This window comes from Catharus ustulatus, chromosome 11 (genome assembly GCF_009819885.2).
Source record: "Catharus ustulatus isolate bCatUst1 chromosome 11, bCatUst1.pri.v2, whole genome shotgun sequence".
Lineage (NCBI taxonomy): Eukaryota > Metazoa > Chordata > Aves > Passeriformes > Turdidae > Catharus > Catharus ustulatus.
This window is the reverse complement of record NC_046231.1, coordinates 21341849-21361543: the sequence shown is the minus strand read 5'-3', so window position 1 is coordinate 21361543 and position 19695 is coordinate 21341849. Positions and strand designations below refer to the sequence as shown.

The following is a 19695-nucleotide window of genomic DNA, read 5'->3' as shown; positions in this document are numbered from 1 at the left end:
AGTCGCAGGTGCGTCCGGTCCCCTCCCGGTCCCTCCCTGCAGGTGTTGACCCTGCCGAGAACCGCCCCGTCCCGCCCCGACGGGAGGCGGTCCCACCCCGCCCGCACCAGGAACCCTGGTACCCCCGACGCCCGGTACCCCCCACGGTACTGGTACGGTATTTTTCCCGCGGTCCCCGGTACCGTGGTACCCCCGTTACCCCTTCAGCCCCTGCTAGCCCCAGTACCCTCAACACACCTGGTGCTCTGCCCGTCCCGGCTACCCCCGGCTCCCCGTGGTGCTTCCCATGCCTCTCCCGTCCAGGGCAGTGGGAGCAGGGGGTGTTGGTGGGTCACACGAGCCAGGAGTACCCCAGGGTGTCCCCACATCACAGCCCCACAGATCTCGGCTCTGCAGCGGGGGACAAACATCATACTCAGGGATCCCCGGGCAGGAAGGGCCCCTCAGGATGCTGCAGTCCCTGGCTTCCCCCACACTCCTCTGTCCCAAAGCACAGCACAGCTGGGGGTGACCCTATGGCAGGGGACCCCCAGGGATCCCCAGTACCATCAGCTGCCCCCATCCCATGTCAGGAGCTGATCCTGGAGCCAGTGGGAGACCCCCAGAGCTCAGGATCCTGCCAGGGCCAAAGGCTGCTGTGCCCACCTTTGCTAGACCCATGGTCATCTCAGGGGGCTGGGGTGGCAGCCTGGGGGTAGCAGGGTTCTGGCTGCCCAGGTCAGGAGGGATTTAGCACCAGGAATGCCCAATGCCACCAATGTCACTCCCATGAAGGACAGACAGTGCCCTGCCCATGCCCATCAGCACCCCTTGGGGGGCATGGGCACATCCCTGCAGGGGTGACACTGCAGCTGTGCCATAGGTTCCACACTGAATGGGCAAGGGGGGACAGGGCTGGGGAGGCGTCACTGCAGGGCTGGGGGCAGCACTGATCTTCAGGGCACAAAGTGACACAGAGCCTGGAACATCTAAAAAAACCAAATCCTTTATTAAAACTGACCCAGCTCCCATCCCCTTGTCCGCAGCATCACACGCCATCATTCCATACCTTAAAAAATAGATAATAACCACAAAAACGCAGGCGAGGAGGTGAGGGGGCTGCGCTGGGATGGGGGGCACAGCAGGGGGAACCCCCCCAAGGCACAAAAGCAGCAATAAGGCAGGAGCAGCAGGCTGGGGGTCCCTAATCATCCTCCTCGCCGCCGCCGTAGAGCTCGGCCAGCTTGCGGAAGCGGCCGCCCCAGTCGTTGAGGTAGTCGTAGTCCTGGTCGCCGTCGGAGGCAGAGGAGTTGAGGGAGCTGAGCGAGGTGGCCTCCGAGCCGCTGCCCTCGTAGTCGAACACCAGCAGCGAGTCGTAGGGAGGGGCTGTGGGGTCCGTGTCGGCCGCCTTCAGATTCTGGGGGGGACAGAGGGGTCAGTGCCTGTCCCCTGTGCTGTCACCCCCCAGGCTCTCCAAGTCAGGACTCACCTCCTCGATGAAGGTACCAATGTCGTCGGGGTTGGCAGGGCGGGGCCGGTACTGAGGGGCTGGCAGGAGGGTGGGGGCCACATCGTTTCGAATCACCTCGGGCCGGGCATCCAGGCCCCGGTGCAGCTGCCGCAGGTCATAGTTCTGGGGACACACACATGGGGAGGGGCAGTCAGCTTGCCCACGCTGTCACCAGACCCCTAACCCCCCACACCCACCTGGTCCTCCTCGCCGCCACCCTCCTCCCCGTAGTAGAAGATGTTGTCCCTTGTGTCATCTTCGGGCAGCAGCAGTGGCTCCTTCGTCACCTTCCTCCTCCTCATGAAGAGCAGCAGCAGCAGCAGGATGACTGGGGGGAAAGAGTGCCATCAGCAGGGACATGTGTCCCCCACTGTGCCCAGGGCAGGCGTATCCCCACAGTCCCAGGAGCCCCACTCACGCAGCAGGGCCAGTAGCGCGCCCAGGGTGGCAAGGACGAAGGGCAGGGCGGTGACAGGCTGGGGTCTCTGGGGACAGCCCTGTGCCAGCCCCTCGCAGGCACAGACCCGTGCAGTGATAATGGTCACTTGTGCTCTGCCCGGCTGGTCCAGTAGCCGCAGGTACACGCTGTAGGTGTCTGGCTCCAGCGGTGCCACCAGCTGCAGTGTCACTGTGTCACCTATGTGAGATTGGGAGTTCACAGATGATGCACCAGGAATGCAGCCACGGCACAGCTGCCTCTGCCAAGGATCCCCCACATTATGCTCAGCCCCACTGCAATACCTGTGTCCCCCACCTCCACAGCCCAGCTGTCCTCCGAGCCGTGGGTGAGCTCAGCGCGGAAGGGGCCGGTGTTGGGGGGCAGGTCCCGGTCGGTGATGGTGAGGAGCTGGGGCTGGGGACTGCGCTGGCACACAGTGATGTCCCGCGGCTCAGCCTCGGGGCCGTTGTCGTTCACATCCAGCAGGGTGAGGAGCAGCGTGCCCGTGCCCGTGGCCGGCGGTGAGCCTGGGTGGGGACAATGCTGGAGGGAGGGCCCCAACCAGGGGGCCAGGACTCTTGTGGGGACACGGATGACTGAGCAGGCATGGGGGAAAGGGGGAGCCTCAAAACCAAGACTTTCTCAGGGACAGAGACTCTCTTGGTAAGGGTGAGAGGAAGCAAGGAGTGATGCTGGAGGGAGGAGTTCCAAACCCAGGATCCTCACGGAGCTGGGGTGCCCCGGGCAGGGGTGGGGCCAGGCAGTCCCCGCACTGCTCCATGCTGGAGCTGGGATGTGTTTCCTGGTGATGGCAGCACGTGTCCCTCACGAGGGAGGGGGAACAAGGGCCCTTTCATGTCCCTCACCATCATCCACAGCCAGCAGCACAGCCATGTAGGTGCTGTTCTTGACGAAGGGGGACTCGCGGTCCAGGTGGTCGCGCGCGGTCACCAGGCCATTCTCGGGGTGCACAGCCAGCCAGCCTGCCGGGTCGTGCCCCACCAGGTACCTGGGGGGCACAGGGGAGCTGGTGCTGCAGCGAGGGGCAGCGGAGACCCCCCAAACCTGCACTCCAATCCTGTCCCTGCTCACTTGATCCTCTGGCTCTGTGCCTTGTCAGGGTCCTTGGCCGTGCAGGCGGTGAGGGTCTGCCCCGGGGGCACATCCTCTGACACCGTGGCCAGCTGCACTGGTGGCACAAACACCGGGGCCTCATTGACATCCTCCACAGTGACTGTCACCGTAGCCGTGGCCATCGGCAGCTTCACGATGAAGGGGACCTCATTGGCCACTGCCACATGGAGCACAAACTGCTGCTTGGCCTCATAGTCCAGACCCTGGAGAGGGGAGACACGGGTAGAGAGAGTGGGACAGGCTCACCTCCCTGTAGGCAGCAGTGGGGCTCATGGGGTGACACAGACCTTGGCAGTGCGGAGGACGCCCTCGTTGGTGGCAGGGTCGGTGGTGATGGCAAAGGCACCCCCATCGTTGCCGCGCAGGATGGAGTAGACGGCTCGCCAGGCCGGCGTGCCAGGCTCGTCCAGGTCGGTGACAGCCAGCCGGGCCACCTCCCGCCCAGCCACGTTCTCTGGCACAGCTGCCTCGTACTGCGGGTCAGGGGCACCATCAGCACCACGGCCCAGCGGGCACCAGGGAGGGTCACACCCCATAGGGGGGCCCACATTACCATTTTGGGGTCAAACTCAGGGGCATTGTCATTGACATCAGCAATCTCGATGACGGCCAGCGCTGTGGTGGTCAGTCCCTCACCATCCAGGTCAGCTGCCTGCACGGTCAGTGTGTACTCCCGCACACGCTGTAGTGGACAGACAGACAGACACCCTGTCAGCCCCTGCCTGGGGCTGGGACCCCTGCCCCACGGTGCTGCAGAGCTCACCTCCCGGTCGAGGCCACTGGCAATCACGCTGAGGGTGCCAGTGGCCCGGTTGACAGTGAACATTTGGGGATGTGGTTCTCGTGGCTCCTGGCTGAGGATGGAGTAGGCGATGACACCATTGTAGCTCTCCACCGCATCATCTGCATCCGTGGCTGTCACCTGCATGATGGAGGTGCCTGGGGATGTGGATGTGCAGGTAAGTGGGATGCTGTGGGGGACAGTGCCAAGGCTGTGCCAAAGGAACAGGGCTGGTGGGATGCAGAGCTTCCCCAAGGCACAGGGTCCTACCTGGCAGAGCTCCCTCTGGCACAGAGCCCCTGAACACCTCCTGTGTGAACTGGGGCTTGTTGTCATTCTGGTCTGTCACTGTCACGATGATCTCCATTGGCTCCTCCACTGGCTTCCCGTTCTCAGACACAGCGTGGGAGAAGAGCTGTGGGGTGGGGTGTGAGTTGGGGGGCCTAGCAGAGCACCCCAACATTCCCCCGGTGTCCCCAGGCAAGGACCTACATGGTACTTGTCGATGTGCTCACGGTCCAGCGGCTGCGTCACCTTCATCCAGCCTGACTCCTTCTCAATGGTGAAGATGCCTTCAGGGGGAGCATCTGCTCCCTGCCCTGTGATGCTGTAGAAGATCTTGGTGTCTCTGTCCCGGTTGGACTTGATCTGGGAGCAGATACAGACCAAGGGGATGGGGTGAGCAGCCCCCACCACACCCTGCCCCGATGCAGTGGGGATGCACCCCCAGAACCCACCTCCATGCCCACACCGACCAGCCTCATACCTGAACCAGCTTCTTGGGGAAGGGGCCCCTCTCATTTTCAGGAACCTTGATGGGGGGGATCACCCAGTCCCTCTTCTGCCTCCTGAGAGCAGCGTGAGCCCTGGGGAGCTCCTGTGGGATGGGGGTGAGTGAGGGCACAGCCGGCTGGGGGAGCAGGGGGTGAGGGATATGCAGTGCAGCATTACCTGAGGGTAGCGCCTGCTCTCTGCGGGAATTGGGGCAGAGTCTGGCTGGCGAGCGGCATCCCGTGGGGAACCGGCATCCCGGGGGGGTACGGCAAGTGCCCTGCCCACCGCCGGTGGCCGCACGGGGTCCCCGTCCTCCCGCACCCCGACATCGGGCTCCTCAGTCCTGTGTGGCCCCGCGCAGCCTCCGGAGCTCCCTGCGAGGGTGAGGGGTCAGGGGGATGGGGGGCACCTCTCCCCCGACACCCCCGAGCCGCAACCACCAGCTCCAGGAGCCCGCAAACCCCCAGAGTCGGGAGTAGGAGTGCGGCAGGGGACGGTAGAAGAGGGGAAGAGGACACCAGGAGCGGGGCAGGGAACACCGGGGCCGTACGGGAGCGCGGTGGAAGTTTCGGTGGAAGTTTCGGCTTTGTTTCACAGATGATGGGAAATTCCTGGGCGGGCAGAGCCCTGCCCCAGCCCCCTCCCGGTGTGTCACCCCCTCGGGGCTCCCAACCCCCCGTGGCCAGATCATTGGGCACTGAATCTCCCTCCCCCGCCTCCCACGCTGCATCCCTCGTGCTGGACACGGCCCCGGCTCCGCACCCCCCCGGGGGAAGGATTAGGGGATTAGCGGAGCTGAGCCAGCTCCGGGCGGCCGAGCGGCCCAGGGCGGGGCTGGGGGGCTGCGGAAGGCGTGGATGGGGCAGGGAGAGCTGTGCCCCACGGCTGCTCCACACCGGAGGGAGCGAGCCCAGGGGCAATGCTGGGGCCGTGTGGGGAGCAGCAACCGTGCCCCGAGGGCAGTACCGGGGCCCCTTCCAGTCGCGATGGCCGCGATAAGAGACTTTAATGGGGCTAGCTAGAGGGGCACCAGTCACCCTGGCAAGCGGGGCACGAGAAGCCCGAGGACGCCCCCAACCCCCGTCATGGAGGGCCCCCAGCCCCGCTCCCCAGCTGTGGCACGGGTTGGTGCTCCCACCGAAGGGCCAGGCGGCACAGGGGGTACCCCACCATGTCTTCAGGGGTCCCTCCATGGAGGCAGGGCACCGTGCCCGCTGGGTGCCAAGGCGGAGCCGCACGGTCGGTGCCGGGGCCATGTGCTGCCCACGGAGGGGGTCGCAGTGGCATGGCCAGACCCCAGCCTGTGCCCACAGCAGGGGCCTGGCAGCGCCCACCTCCATTCCTGGCAGGATTAGCTGATGCAAACGGGATGTGGTGTCCACAGCAGGCGGAGGTCGAGGCCTCTCCCTGGCACTTAACGCCAAGGAGAGCTTTTAGTGCTCCCGCGGCCATTAGACGAGCGCTGGCTCCAGCCGCGTTCCCGGGCAGCCCCGGTCCCCCGGGACCGGCCGAGCGAAGAGGGCAACGGGCCCGGGCCAAGCGCCGGCAGCGGGCCAAGAGCTGGCAGCAGCAAGACCCTGCCCAGCCTCGAGCCAGCCAAAGCCCGCACCCCACGGCTGGAGAAGGATGGCCCTGGGGCACCCAGCCCCAATGCCAGCCCGGCGCCGGCCACCCATCCTGCGGGGACCCAGCCCTGCTCGCGGCGGGCGCCCCACGGCTGGGCCAAAGGCACTGGCATCACAGTCACACGGCCACCACCAGCCCGGTGAGACCAGACGGGCACCGCCAGCCCCACGGGGCACAGCCAGCCCCATGGCCAAGCCCCACAGCCCGGGGGAAGCACAGCCCTAGACCACAGGAGCCCAGGCAGCCCCTGGCGCAGCCCCACACTCGGGGACCCGCGCCAGCCTCACAGCCGGGGCACTGCGAGGTCCTCCCGAAAAGCAGCGGCCCCAGCACCAGGGGCAAACTGATCTTGATCCCGGCAGTGAGGGAAGCCCTGCAGCCCCCCCAGAGCTCGGAGCCCCGATCCCGGTCCCGATCGCGGCCGCAGCCCGTCTCCGAGGAGCTCCGAGGGTCTCGGCGCCGCCGCGCCCCGACGGTGCGAGTTACCTGGCGCGGGGAGCGGCCCGCGGCGCAGCCCCGGGAGAACACACGGCGGGGCCGGGGACAGGGCGGCCTCCGGCAGGAGCGGGGAGAGGAGGAGGAGGATGAAGATGGAGAGCGGGCAGAGCCCGGAGCGCGGCCGCCGCATGGCCCGTCCGCTGCTGCCGCCGCCGCCGCCGCCGCTCCGGTCGCCGCCCGCCGCGTCCCGCCCCGTCCCGCCCCGCAACGCCCCAGGTGAGGCGGTGGCCGCGCAGGTACCGCCCCGCCCCGGAGACCGGCCCCAGTACGCGCCAGGCATCCCCCGGCAATGCCCTGGACCCCTCCATTACCCCCGCGATCCTCCTACAGGGGGTTCACCCCCTACAACACCCCCGGCAATCCCCGTTACACCGCGGTACTCTCTGGAAACCTCCGGCAGCTCCCGATACAACGATACAACATCCGATACCGCTCGGTACCCCCCGTATTCCCCTGGAACCCCACAGCAATCCCCAGTACCCCATGTTACCTCCCAGGCACCCATCCGTCAAGATCCAGACACAGCCCGGTACCCCTCGGGCACCGCCCAGTACTGGAACCTTCAATACCCGCCAGGCACACCCGGCACCTCTCTGAAATCCCCCTGTCAGTCCGTAATACTTCCCGGGAACCCTGGGGCACCTCTTGGTAACCTCTTGGAACGCCCTGGCAACCCTCGGCAATCCGCGATACCCCCGTTAACCCCTGGTCACCCCCAGTTCCTCGTGGGGCACCTCCCCGGTCTGTACCAATCGGTATCGCCTTGGCACTCCTCGGCAGGGCCCGGCAATCCTCGGGCCGGGCACCCCGCCGGGCAATCCGGGCAATCCACCAGGCACCCCCCGGTGTCTCAGTGCCGCCCTCCGGTGCTCCCGGCCCCTCAGCGCGGCCCCGGGGACACGCCCGGGCATCCCGGTATCTATAGGCACCTTCGCGGTCCCGCCGTTCGTCCCTCCCGGTGTTCCCATGAACCGTGGCACCTCCCACCATCACCCCCGCAGGAACAGCCCCCCTTCCTCATTCCTCCGTGCCACTCCCGGCTGCTTCCTCCCCCCTTTCCCGTCTGTGGGTGCACTGGAACTCTCGGGGGGGGAACCTGGGTGTGCCCCCCCCAGCCCCACTGGAGTGGGGGTTCCCATGGCCACCGAGGGACAGCCCCGGGGGGTTTGTCCCCCCAGCCTGGAGCAGCATCTCGTGTGCTGGGCCCCCCCATACGGCCCCCCAGACCCCACCGGGGCTGGCAGCTCTGCAAGGGCGGTTCTGCTTTCCTGGCCAAGGACACTGACGCAACAGGGAAAGTTCCCAGCTGGTACCTGGGGGGAACAGCCATTGCAGCTGCAGCCATGGCACCCTGCACCTTCACCCTCCTCCTCCTGCTGGTGGGACCATCGCAGTGGGGCCGAGGGTATTGCACGGCCACCCCCCCGGAGGGTCCAGGCAGAGCCATGTCCCGCCACGGACTGCTGTCCATCCCACAGGACACACTGACCTTCCCGGAGCATGGACACGGCCTCCGGCGGCAGAAGAGGGACTGGATCATCCCCCCCATCAACTGCCCTGAGAATGATCGGGGGCCTTTCCCCAAGAAGCTGGCACAGGTATGTGTTCCCATAGGGACCAGGCAGGGTCCAGGGGGTCCCCAGGGTGCTGGAACATGTCTCCACCAACTTCTTCCTGCCTCACTGCCAGATCAAATCCAACAAGGACAAGGAGACAAAGGTTTTCTACAGCATCACGGGGCAGGGAGCAGATAGCATCCCTGTGGGTGTCTTCATCATCGAGCGGGAGACGGGGTGGCTGAAGGTGACACAACCCTTGGACCGGGAGAAGATGGATAAATACGTGGTGAGTGAGGGGGTGTCTGTGGCAGGACGGGGACAGTCCTGGGGACTGCACACACACTGACTGTGCCCTTGCAGCTCTACTCCCACGCCGTGTCAGCCAACGGGCAGCCCGTGGAAGACCCCATGGAGATCATCATCACCGTCACTGACCAGAACGACAACTGGCCCGTCTTCACCCAGCAAGTCTTTGTTGGTTACATTGAGGAGAATGCAAAGCCAGGTACGAGGGGGACTCTGAGCTGGGATCACGCAGAGCCCTGGGCAGGAGCAGTGCCAGGGTGCCTGGTGGATCCTGACCTATCTTTAAAATCTCCCTGGCTTGTCCCCGTGTCCAGGCACATCTGTGATGACCGTGAACGCTACGGACGCAGATGATGCAATTAATGTGAACAATGGCATCATTGGCTACTCCATCCTCAGCGAGGAGCCCAAGGGTCCACAGCGGATGTTCACCATCAATGCTGAGAAGGGCATCATCAGTGCCATTGGCACAGGACTGGACCGGGAGGTGAGCACCTTGCCAAGGCCCAGGGGAACCTGTGGCTACTCCACAGTGGGCTGTGCCATGTGGAGAAAGGGATAGTGGAGCCCTGGGGTCCCTCTGGTTTTGGGATGTGCCATCCCAGGGTTACTGTCCCTGGCTGTAGAGGGGTCTGCAGCCTTGAGGCCACCAGGAGCTGTGCTGGGGACACCCCAGGGACCCCGTGCCTTGCTGAGCCTGGAGTGGGTGCAGTGCCAGCCCCTCATGTGCACAGCTGGGACATCAGCTGCCTCTGCGCCAGCAGGGAACAGCGAGGCTGGAGAAGGGTGGAGGAGCAGGCAGGTGATGCCTGGAGGAAGGGAACACCCCAGTACCCACCCTAACACTAACTGGGGTAATTTTGCCCTGCAGACCACTCCCAACTACACACTGATCATCCAGGCTGCAGACCAGGAGGGCACTGGCCTGACCAACACCGCCACTGCCATCATCAAAGTCACTGATGCCAATGACAACCCTCCTGTCTTCGACCCCACCATGGTACCAGCCAGCCCCAGCCGCTGCCCTCCCCGGGCATTGTGGCACAAGCCCCCACCTGGGGTGCCTGGGGCCACACAGGTGACTGTCCCTGTCTCATCTTGCAGTATGAGGTCTCAGTGGGTGAGAACGAGGTGGGGGTGCTGGTGACCCGGCTGTATGTGACAGACCAGGACCTGCCAGGCTCCCCGGCCTGGAACGCCGTCTACCGCATCCAGATCGGGGACCCGCAGGGCAACTTTGAGGTCACCACAGACCCCAAAACTAACGATGGGATCCTGAAAACTGCCAAGGTGGGTCCCGCTGCCACGTGGCTGGCTCAGCATCAGCTGACTCTGCTGGCACTACCCAGCTTCTCTCCCACCCCCAGGGCCTGGATTATGAGACCCAGAAACGGTACACGCTGGTGGTGTCAGTGCAGAACGAGGTTCCCTTCACTGTGCCCCTGACTCCTGCCACAGCCACTGTCCTGGTGGTGGTCAGGGACGTGAATGAAGCCCCCATCTTCATACCCGCGGTGAAGCGGGTGGAGGTGATGGAGGATGTGCCAGTGGGATACCACATCACCTCCTACACAGCCCAGGACCCCGACAAGGAGCAGAGCCAGAAAATCACGTGAGTGGAGAGTGACGGTGCTGGGGGCTTTGCTGGGGTGTCTGAGGGGCTGTGCTGCACCGTGTGCCCCTTCCTCTCTCCCTGCTGACCCCTGTCTGCCCCCAGGTATCGCATGGGCAGTGACCCTGCGGGGTGGCTGGCCATTGACCCTGAGAACGGCATCGTCACGGCAGCCCAGCCCCTGGACCGGGAGTCGGCACACGCCATCAACAGCACCTACAAGGCCATTGTCCTGGCCGTGGACAACGGTGAGGCTGGCCAAGTGCTGCCCCTGTGCTCACCTCCATGTCCCCCCATGGGGTCCAGGCCCCTCCCTGGGTGCCTTGCTGACTCTCAGTCCCACAGGGTCACCAAACCATGCCACTGGAACGGGGATGCTGCTCGTCTGGCTTCAGGATGTGAACGACAACGGGCCCATCTTCACCCAGGAAGTTTTCCATGGTTCTGTGCTGGAAGGAGCTGAGCCAGGTGGGACCACTGCCACCACCTGGCAGGCAGCACTGGAGGGATGTGTGACAGCTCACTAATAACCACCTGCTCCAGGCACATCAGTGCTGCGGGTGCTGGCCACTGATGCAGACAATGCTGTGACCTCCGACAATGGCGTTGTGAGCTATTCCATCCTGAGCCAGGTGCCGGAGAAGCCCCAGCCTGGGATGTTCACCATCGACAGCAGCTCTGGGCTGGTTTCCGTGGCCATGCTCGGGCTGGTGGCAAAGGTGAGCACTGGACTCGGCCCCCACTGAGCTCATCCCCACCTGTCCCTGACACAGCCTCTTGCCACAGGAGGTCCCTGAATACACACTGGAGATCCAGGCTGCCGACTTGGGGGGATATGGGCTGCGAGCCACCGCCAAAGCCCGCATCACAGTGCAGGTGAGACATTGAGTCCCCTCTGCCCCAGCAGTGCAGAAGGGCAGGGCAAGGCTGTGCTGAAGCCGGTGCTGCTCCCACGTGCCCGGCTGCCGCAGCACCAATGCGCTCCAGGTGCTTTCCAAGGTGGGAGGCGAGACAGAGATGGAAGCTGTGCTGTGGCTCCTCCTGGCCTGGTGCCTCAACTTCCTACTGGGCTCTGGGCCACCAGCCTCAGGGCCACGGTGCTGCTGGAGTGTGGGTGCCAGTGGGGCTCCTGGGCACAGCTCCCAGCGGGAAGCTGCCCATACCGGCTCGGCCCAGCCGGGGAGGAGCACCCCGTTCTACGGATAGCGGCATCCAGCCACACCAGCTCCACGGGGAGAGGCCGTGGCGCCAGGAAGGGAGGCCGGGGCCGGGGATGGCATTTTGCACAGGGTCACCCGCCACAGTTCCGAGTGGGACAGAGGAGAGCCAGGTAAGCTCGCCAGGGTGCCTCTGTGGCACCCCCACATCAGCCGGTGCTGGTGTCAGACTGGCTGTGGGAACTGGTCCAGCTTCAGGGAGGCTGGTTGATCCTGCCGGCCGCTGGGATGCAGCCCTGGATCGTGCTCCCACCCCAGCCTGGGAGCTCCTGGAGAAGGGGCCTGGCTGCCCTCAGCAGTGTTGATCTTGACGCCAGACAGCTCCAGAGAGCTGGGCAGGGTCAATGTCCGCCTGCACGTGACACCATGGGCAGGGATGGGGCTGCTGGGACATCGCTGCTTCCTCGCCGGGTCCAGGCTGGCTGCTGTGCTGTGCTGAGGCCCACCAGGACAGGCAGGTGAGCAGGGAGCACGGTGCTGCTCACCAGAGCACCTGCATCGTGGTGGGAACCAGCTGGCACCCACGCACAGCGGCTGCAGTGCCTGGGGCTGAGCACCGTGGCATGGGAAGGACATGGGTTTCCATATCCCAGCTCTGGTGAAGAGCAAGTGCAGGGGCTTGGCTGCAGCACAGTCAAGAAGGCCGATGGTGCTGCCAGGACAGGTCCCAGCCCTGCTTCCCCCTCTGCCACAGGCTGACGGCATGTCTGAGGTGGGAAACGGCACCCTGACCACCCACGTGCTGAACACGGCCACGGGGCTGCCGGCAGCTGGCCTTGTTGTCCGCCTGGCCCAGCTGCAGGAGCCAGGGCCACAGTGGATGGAGCTGGCACAGAGGTAGGAGAGCTGGTGGCACTGGAATGGGGCAGGGACACTGCTGCCAGTGCTCTGTAAGCTTGGCCAAAGGCTCTTGGCAAAACTGCTGCCTAGCCTTCACCTGGGGTTTGTATGCTGGTGGCAGGGCTGGTGCTTGGGAGTATGGCCAGGGCAGGGTCTGGGGGTGGGGCAGGGCTGCATTTTGGGGTACAGCAGGACTGGCTTGGTCTGGTTTCAGGCGCACGGATGCAGACGGGCGCTGCCAGCCCCTCCTGGCACCAGGACAGGGCAAGTCTGGCACCTACAAGCTGCACTTTGAGACAGCTGAGTACTGGCAGGGACTGGGGCACACCAGCTTCTACCCCTTCGTGGAGGTACGGAGTGAGGGGGGACTGGGACAGGTGACACAGAAAGTCTGGGGGCTGGGGCCAGGCTCAAGGGGCTGCACTCCCCAGGGCCTCACTATGGGAGGGGGAGTCCCACTGCTGTCTCCTCACTCTCCCTCAGGTCGTCTTCATCATCACTGACCCAGCACAGAAGCTCCATGTCCCGCTGCTCATCAGTCCCTACTCCTACACAACGTACCGGGGCAGTTAGAGGGGCACAGCCTTCCCCTGCCGATGCAGGAATGATGCCACTGATGCCATTAAAAACTCCAAACAGCACTGTTTGTCTCAAAAAATCACCTTCCACTTTTGAGGGGACAGAGGGAGCCCCAGGGGCAGCCTGGTAGTGTGGGTGGGATGCCTGGAGCCCTCCAGCTGTGGTCACCCTTGCGAGGAGAGGTTCCTAAAGGTGCTCACTAGGGTCTGTTTAAAAGGCATGGAGCAGGAAAAGGGGACAGACCCTACTACCAGTGTGCCAGTGTGACCCTCTGTGCTGCCAGCATCAGGTAGGCACTGAAACAAGTCCAGCAGGGCCCTGTCCCAGTTCCTGCCCCGGGATGGGGAAGGACAGTGGCTGGAAACCCAGGTTGTCCAGGGGGATGCCAAAGGCTGTCAGCTTTGCCTCGAAGGTCTGCAGCATGTCATTGTGTGCCTGCGAGGAAAGGGTCCCTGTCAGCCCCTCTGTCAGCAGAGGAGAGCTCCCTGCACCCCCCAGTCTCATTTCCAACCCCCAACCCAAACCCATGGAATCACAGAATCATTTGGGTTGGAAATGCCTCTAAGATCACTGAGTCCCCCAGCAGTGCCAAGGCCAGCACCAACCCAGGTCCCCAAGTGCCACATCCACACGGCTCTTAAACCTCTCCAGGATTCCTCCCCGCCCTTACCTTGCAGACTCGGGCCAGCTGGAACTGCAGGTCCTGGATGGTGGCATTCTTGGATTGGAGCACATCCTGCAAGGGAAGATTGGGATGAGGCTGTGCTGTCCAGCCCTGGGGACACGATGGCCGTGAGGGTGGGTATGGCGTGGCAGAGCACACGGAGGAGCTGCGGCTCGAGCTGAGCAGCCAGCAGCACAGCCTGGCAGGTGGCCACCACCCTGCCCCCTCTGAGTGGCACTGCCAGGGACAGCCAGCCCCGGGCAGGGACAGGGAGCTGCCACACGAACACCACAGCCATCCCAGTCTGCCCCGCTGTGCGGGGAGTGCTGGCAGCACCTGCTCCAGCAGCACCACCCTGCTGCCACGGCACCACGGGAATTACAGGGAGCCAGGCTCCCCGAGGCAGCTGAGAGGAGGAATTCAGAGACCCCAACAGCTGCAGGAGAGCCCGACGCCAGTGATGCCATCCCAGGAATGTGTTTTCCTTCCACCTGCTGGGAGGTGACACATCCGCTGTCTGTCCCATAAGCCTCCCTGACTCTCCCTACCGCAGGGACCTGGGCAGGGACAAGCAGGAGGGCACCAGGTGGTGGAGCCCTCCTTCCCTGTGTCTGTACCAACCCGCAGCACGCGCTGTTCCCTGGCTCCAGCTGCGGCAGGCTGCAGGAATGTGGGTCTCCAGGCTCTCTGCAGAGGTATTTTTAGCACGGCAGACACCGCAGAGCCCCAGGATCCTGTCTGCACTGTCCCCATGGCCAGGCGAGGCTCACCAGGTGTGAACCCCCTGCACAGAGCTCCTGGGTGCCACCAGACTCACTGGCAGCCAGCTGTGTGGCACCACAGGGTGCTGGTAGTTCCATGGAGCCTGCACCTGTGTTTCTCAGAACAGGCCCCACCAGATCAGTGCCAAACTCTGACACCCACACGCTCCACTACTGAGGCAAAGCTGAGTGCCCTGCAGCACCACATGTGGCCCTGGGAGTGCTGGGAATGAGTGATGTGCCACCTACAGCCATGTAGGACGGGGATTGGTGTGTTCCACAGGATCCACCATGGGCTCTGCCCCCCAAATCCAGCCCTCGCTGGGCCCAGTACCTCCAGCTTGTGCGTGACCAAGGAGAGAGCGCTGGGATCGAGGTTGGAGGCCGCAAGGACCTCGCTGAGCTCCACCTCCTTCTTCTCCAGGAGGTCGAGGAGTCCCTGCAACTTCCGCTCCAGGAGCAGGTTCTTGAACCCTGTTTTTTGCTGCACCTCATTAATGGCTCTGGTGAACTTCTGATAGAGCTCGTCTCGCTCTTTCTGGACCTGCTCCGGGAGACAGCAGAGTGTCACAGCACCCTCAGGACCCCAGGGGACATGGGGGCCTGCACAAGGCTGGCTGGGGTCTGAGTAATGGTGTGGAGCACAAAGGGAGCAGAAAACTGGTCCAGCAGCTCAGCCTGGCTGCTCCCCACGGCACCTGCAGCCCACAGGGAAGGCAGGTGCTGCAGCACAGCTTCCCCCGCTCCCTTCTTCCCTCCCTCTCTCCCTCCCTACATGGCGCAGCACCTGCGCTTCTCCGTCCTCCTCCTCCTCCCCTCCAGGCATGGAATGCCCCAAACGGGCTCCCTGCAGCACTAATTCAGACCCCAGCGAGGGCCCCCGGCACACGGGGGTCTCTGCTCTCATCCCCACAGCTGGCAGCAGTCCCTGGCTCACAGCTAGTTAATAAGTGTCCTAATTAGGACACAGTCTCTCCTCCAAAGCCTATTTCTGAACGCTCTGAATCTGGCACTGTCTTAATGATGGATTGTTAATGAGGCCTCGGATCAATGTTCATATTCCTGGGGATTTCTACGAATTGCAAATGAGCTCTCTCCTGCCTCAAAAGATTTATCTGGGTTAGTGGGGGGAGCACTCACTCTGCAGGGCTCTTCCCCAGCACCCCAGAACAACGAGAGGGAGGGACCCTGGAACACTGGCAGAAGGAGGGGCTCACGGCAATCCCCACTATTCCAGCTCTGTCCCATGCAGCCCTGGCAGCCTGGGGGCCCCACTGGAGCGTGCATGATTGCTTAGCAAAGGACAAGGCCAGGCCTGTCTGCTGACCGTGGGAGAGGCTGGAGCTGGAAGCAGCTTTGCTGGGAGCAGCGGTTATCATCCGGCTCTGGATTAGCTTTGGAAAGCCCTGGGATAAGCACAGGCTCTGCTAAGCCCCACGCCCTATCCCCTGCAGAGGGTTTGGAGAAGGTTTGGAGAGGGAAGGGGATGCCCAGTCCTGCCTGAAGGTCTCACCTTACCGAACCGCTGCTCCAGAACCTCGTGTTCCCACTGAAGGTCCTTCAGTTCCTTCTGGGTGACTTTCAGATGGGCTTTGGAGGTCTGGGAACAGGAAGGGAGGGTTAAAAAGCACAAGATTGTCTGGGAAGTGTTGGAGACGTCTTCTGGGAAGGGAAGGGAGTAAGCAGCAGAGAGAAAACCAGGCAGCACCCACACCAACCCCCCTGCAGTGGGGTTGATCTGCCTTCCAGTCACTCTTTGGATCCCCATCTGAAATCCCACAAAAACACAGTAAGCAGAACAGGACTTCACAGCACACCAAGTGGCAGAGGTCGGTGTTTTCCCTCCAGGAACGAGCCCATGAAAGGGCTGGCCACTCACCATCAGGGCCTCCTTGTCCCTGTAATAGTGAACTAACTTCTTTTGCAGCTCAGCCACCAGCTCCTGGGCCTCCTGCAGCGGCTCTGTCAGCCCCTTGTTCTGCTGCATCACTTCTGCCTTCTCCTTTTCCAAGACAGCCTCCTTCTTCTTCAGGTCGTCCACCTGCTCCTGTTCTTGGGAATACAAACGCTGGCTCCTGAGAGCTGCCCAGCCTCTCAGCCCCCCACACCCTCACAACACCCTCCCCATTGATGTGCCAGGCCACCAGCAGCACCCACACTGATACCAGAACTGCCAGATCCACCCTGGCAGGAGCAATCCCTGGGTGGAGGGCTCACACAGGAACGGGCAATACCTTCAGGAGGTTGATGAGTGTCAGGTTTTTGGCAGTGATATCGTTGTAGTAGTTCTTGATGGCACCAAAAGCCCCCTCGTGGTTCCCCATCAGCTCGCTGATCTGGGTGTTCTTCCTCTCCTCCAGCTCATGGATCTCTGTCTTCCTCCGCAGGTCCATCTCATCCCGCAGTGCCTGCATCTTCCTGGTGTACTTGGCCTCCATCTCTGGGGAAAAAATTATCAGGGCTGGGGAAAAACTGGCTGAAACTGGGGAGGAAAAGTGACTGGAATGGGGAAGGGAAAAAAAAACAGCTATAGCTAAGGGAATACTCGCCAAAACTGTGTGGATTGGGACCAGCTGGAATTGGGAGGGAAAAACAGACAGAACTGGAGGGCAAACTAGACAGATCTAGGGAGGAAAACCAGCTGGAATTTGTGGGGAAAACTGGCCAGAACCTCAGGTGGGGGAGATCAGCCAGAACCGGCGTGGGAAGCTGACCAGAACTGGGAGGTAAAAATGGCCAGAACTGGGGAGAACTCGCCCCCTCATGCTCAAGGTGCTGCTTGGGAACCAGAAGCAGCTCTCCCTGTCATGCCCCTGTAGGATCTGCCTCACGCCCTGACCTTTGGTCTGCAGCTCGAAGTTACTGCGTAGCCGGGCCATCTCCTCCTCATGTTTCTGTGAGAAGAAACTCTGTGTTGGAATAAACAACCAAATCCCCAGCCAGCCCATCCCCAGGGATTCCCTCCTGCTCTTTGGGAAAAGATTCTGATCCCATGTTGATGCAAACAGTGGCTTGTAAGTTCTCCAGCTGCTCTCACAGCTCCCCACTGTGGGAGAGGGATCACCCAGGAATACCTTCTCCCCATTCCTTCACCAGAAATCCCATCCCACCCCACAAAGAGAGTCAGGGAGGCAAGATCCCAGTCCTGCTCCCACCCTGGGGATGAGGCACCTCCCAGGTGGCTCCAGCCCAGCCAGAGACGTACCAGGCAGAGGTTTGTGATGGCTGCCTCATTGGCCAACTCCTGCTCCTTCAGCTTTATGTTCAAGGCACGCTTCTCTTTCCACATCTCCCGTTCCTGGTCCCAGTGATCCTTCTGGGCCCTCCTCAGGGACAGGACTCCCTCTGCCTTCAGCTCTGTCAGGTTCTCCTGCTGCTCGTGCAACAGGTGCTTCACCTTCTGCTTGTACACCTAAGGACAGGCCAGAGACTGGGTGAGGGGCTCAGCAGGAGACACCTGGAACTGGGATGCTGGTAAGACATTTCTGGATTGCATCCTGCCCAGTTCCTCTTCCTCTCATCCTCAGAGCTGCCCAAGGCTCCCCTGGAGCCCTTCAGCCCCACCTTGATCTCCAGCTGGTGCCGCTCCTCCGCCTCCTCCATCTCCCGGTCCCGGTTCCGCAGCTCTGTTTTCTTCTCCTCCAGCTCCCGGCGGGTGATCTCCCAGTAGCTCTGAATCCTGTTACACTCCAGCTGGAAAGAGTTCCGCTCCTGCCGCTCCCGGTCCAGCTCCTCCCGGACACGAATGACATGCCCCAGCAGCTGCGAAGCCAAGAGGAACAGACAGGTAAGGGGGAAGGGAGGCCTTGGAAGGCGCCTTTGGAGACTCCATGGCCCAAACCCAGCAGGACGTGGTGGTTCTCAATGGTGTGGAGCTGTGGAGGCCTCTGACTGAACCCAGCAGCTTCTGCAAAAGGAGCCACAAGACCTCATCTGACTGCCTGCAGCCTGGGATGGGGTTCTGCCTTGCAGTGAGCAGTAACACCATTCTCAGGTGCTTAGATACTTCTGGCTCATGGAATTGTTTGGGTTGGAAAAGTCTCTAAGATCAAGTTCAACTGTTCCTCCAGCACTGCCACCCCTAACCCATGTCCCCATGTGCTACACCCACATGACTCTTAAATCCCTCCAGGGATGGGAACCACACCACTGTCCTAGGCAGCCTGGGCCAGGGCTGGACGACCCTTTCCAGGAAGATATTTTCCCAATATCTAATTGAACCTTCCCTGGGACACCATGAGGTCATTTCCTCTCGTCCTGTCCCTGTTCCCTGGGAGCAGAGCCCAACCCCTCCAGCTGCCTCCTCCTGTCAGGGAGTTGTGGAGAGCCAGAAGGTCCTCCCTGAGACTCCTTTTCTCCAGGCTGAGCCCCCTTCCCAGCTCCCTCAGCCCCTCCTTGTGCTCTGAACCCTTCCCCAGTTTCATTCCCTTCTCTGGGTAAGCTCCAGCCCCTCAGGGTCTTTCTCGAGGGGCCCCAACATCACAGGTGTGGCCTCAGCAGTGCCCAGAACACAGGGCTGGAGAGCAGAGGGTGGGATGAGGAGGCTGCTCCTTCCAGGAACAGCAAGAACGCCCCTCCCCAGCCCCAGCCAGGCGTCAGTGACACAAACCCCGGCTGCTCATCCCTGTCACCCTCTGCACCTGTTGTTGTCCCCGGAGGCGCCACGCAGGGGTCCCCAGAGCTGTTCTTACATGTTCTTACCCCCCTCCCCAGGGGTGGCCCGGGGGATCTCTCACCTGCTCCCTGCTCATGTCCTCCAGGGCCAAGGCATCCACCACCGCCGGGCCTTTGCCCCCTTTCGCTTTCCCTTTCCCTTTTCCTGCTTTCTTTTTGGGTGCCTGAGGACAGAAAACCAAGCACAGGAGGTGAATGAGTGAGGAGGAAACTGCGCTGCTCAGGGCCCCGAGCCGGCCCCGGAGCATCCCCGTTCTCACGGTAGGGACGGGGCCACAACGGCGACACGGAGCCGGAGTCCCTGGAAGAGGCTCCTGCGCTGTCACTGCCCACTCAGCTCCGCGGTGAACCCCGGGGCACAAAACATCTGTACCCAAAATAACGCCGAAGCATCACCGCAGTGCTGGGAACGGCGCCGAGAGCGGACCGGGACATAACGGGGCTCGCAGACATCGGGGCGCGGGGCTCCACCGCCCTCCCCTGCCCGCACAGCCCGGCTGCAGGACACCCTTCAGCAGCCGCCGCAGTTCTCCCCCCGGCCCCGTTCTCCTCCCGATCCCGGCCCCGGTTCCGCTCTCACCATGGCGGCGGCCAGCGGCACCAGCGTCTCCGGGCAACGGATGGCAGATCCCGCGAGAGCACGGCGAAATCTCGCGAGAGCGGTGCTGCAGGGAGACGCGCCCCCTAGCAACGCCACGCTCCGCCCTAGCAACGGAGGCGGGGCCTGCGAGGCCGGAGAGGG

At 63.0% G+C, this 19695-nt stretch overlaps 3 protein-coding genes across 3 annotated transcripts; 1 reads left to right on the top strand and 2 right to left on the bottom strand.

The window, feature by feature from the left end:
- Positions 1–967: 967 nt before the first annotated feature.
- LOC117001308 (B-cadherin-like) lies at positions 968–6887 on the bottom strand. Its single transcript, XM_033069527.1, has 15 exons — positions 6730–6887; positions 4795–4991; positions 4610–4720; positions 4336–4491; positions 4114–4258; positions 3826–4001; positions 3616–3744; positions 3350–3535; positions 3021–3265; positions 2795–2937; positions 2231–2455; positions 1908–2126; positions 1687–1817; positions 1469–1612; positions 968–1396 (listed from the first exon to the last, which is right to left on the bottom strand). The coding sequence occupies exons 1-15, from the start codon at positions 6869–6871 to the stop codon at positions 1184–1186; spliced, it is 2562 nt and encodes an 853-aa protein (XP_032925418.1). The 5' UTR covers positions 6872–6887; the 3' UTR covers positions 968–1183.
- An 81-nt stretch (positions 6888–6968) lies between these two features.
- Positions 6969–12916, top strand: LOC117001307 (cadherin-1-like). Its single transcript, XM_033069526.1, is given in 14 exon segments — positions 6969–8339; positions 8431–8586; positions 8661–8805; positions 8921–9093; positions 9478–9606; positions 9711–9912; positions 9915–10218; positions 10324–10466; positions 10564–10686; positions 10762–10937; positions 11005–11094; positions 12130–12272; positions 12490–12625; positions 12759–12916. Coding segments are annotated over 14 exon segments (2265 nt in total). The 5' UTR covers positions 6969–8084; the 3' UTR covers positions 12849–12916.
- On the bottom strand, positions 12898–19602 carry GAS8 (growth arrest specific 8). The gene is made up of 11 exons (XM_033069537.1): positions 19534–19602; positions 19016–19117; positions 17844–18041; positions 17485–17691; positions 17119–17173; positions 16514–16719; positions 16159–16326; positions 15793–15879; positions 14614–14823; positions 13525–13590; positions 12898–13289 (listed from the first exon to the last, which is right to left on the bottom strand). The coding sequence occupies exons 1-11, from the start codon at positions 19534–19536 to the stop codon at positions 13140–13142; spliced, it is 1452 nt and encodes a 483-aa protein (XP_032925428.1). The 5' UTR covers positions 19537–19602; the 3' UTR covers positions 12898–13139.
- Positions 19603–19695: the final 93 nt, after the last annotated feature.

Excerpts from the sequence above, each read along its gene's own strand:
- GAS8 (XM_033069537.1), bottom strand. Across the intron at positions 13,591-14,613 it reads TGGTCACGCACAAGCTGGAG|GATGTGCTCCAATCCAAGAA; the intron begins GTACTGGGCCCA and ends CTTCCCTTGCAG. Across the intron at positions 13,290-13,524 it reads AGCTGGCCCGAGTCTGCAAG|GCACACAATGACATGCTGCA; the intron begins GTAAGGGCGGGG and ends CTTTCCTCGCAG.
- LOC117001308 (XM_033069527.1), bottom strand. The coding sequence starts at position 6,871 with ATGCGGCGGCCGCGCTCCGGGCTCTGCCCGCTCTCCATCTTCATCCTC. Across the intron at positions 3,536-3,615 it reads CTGAGTTTGACCCCAAAATG|TACGAGGCAGCTGTGCCAGA; the intron begins GTAATGTGGGCC and ends CCTGACCCGCAG. Across the intron at positions 1,818-1,907 it reads CGCGCTACTGGCCCTGCTGC|TCATCCTGCTGCTGCTGCTG; the intron begins GTGAGTGGGGCT and ends CTTTCCCCCCAG.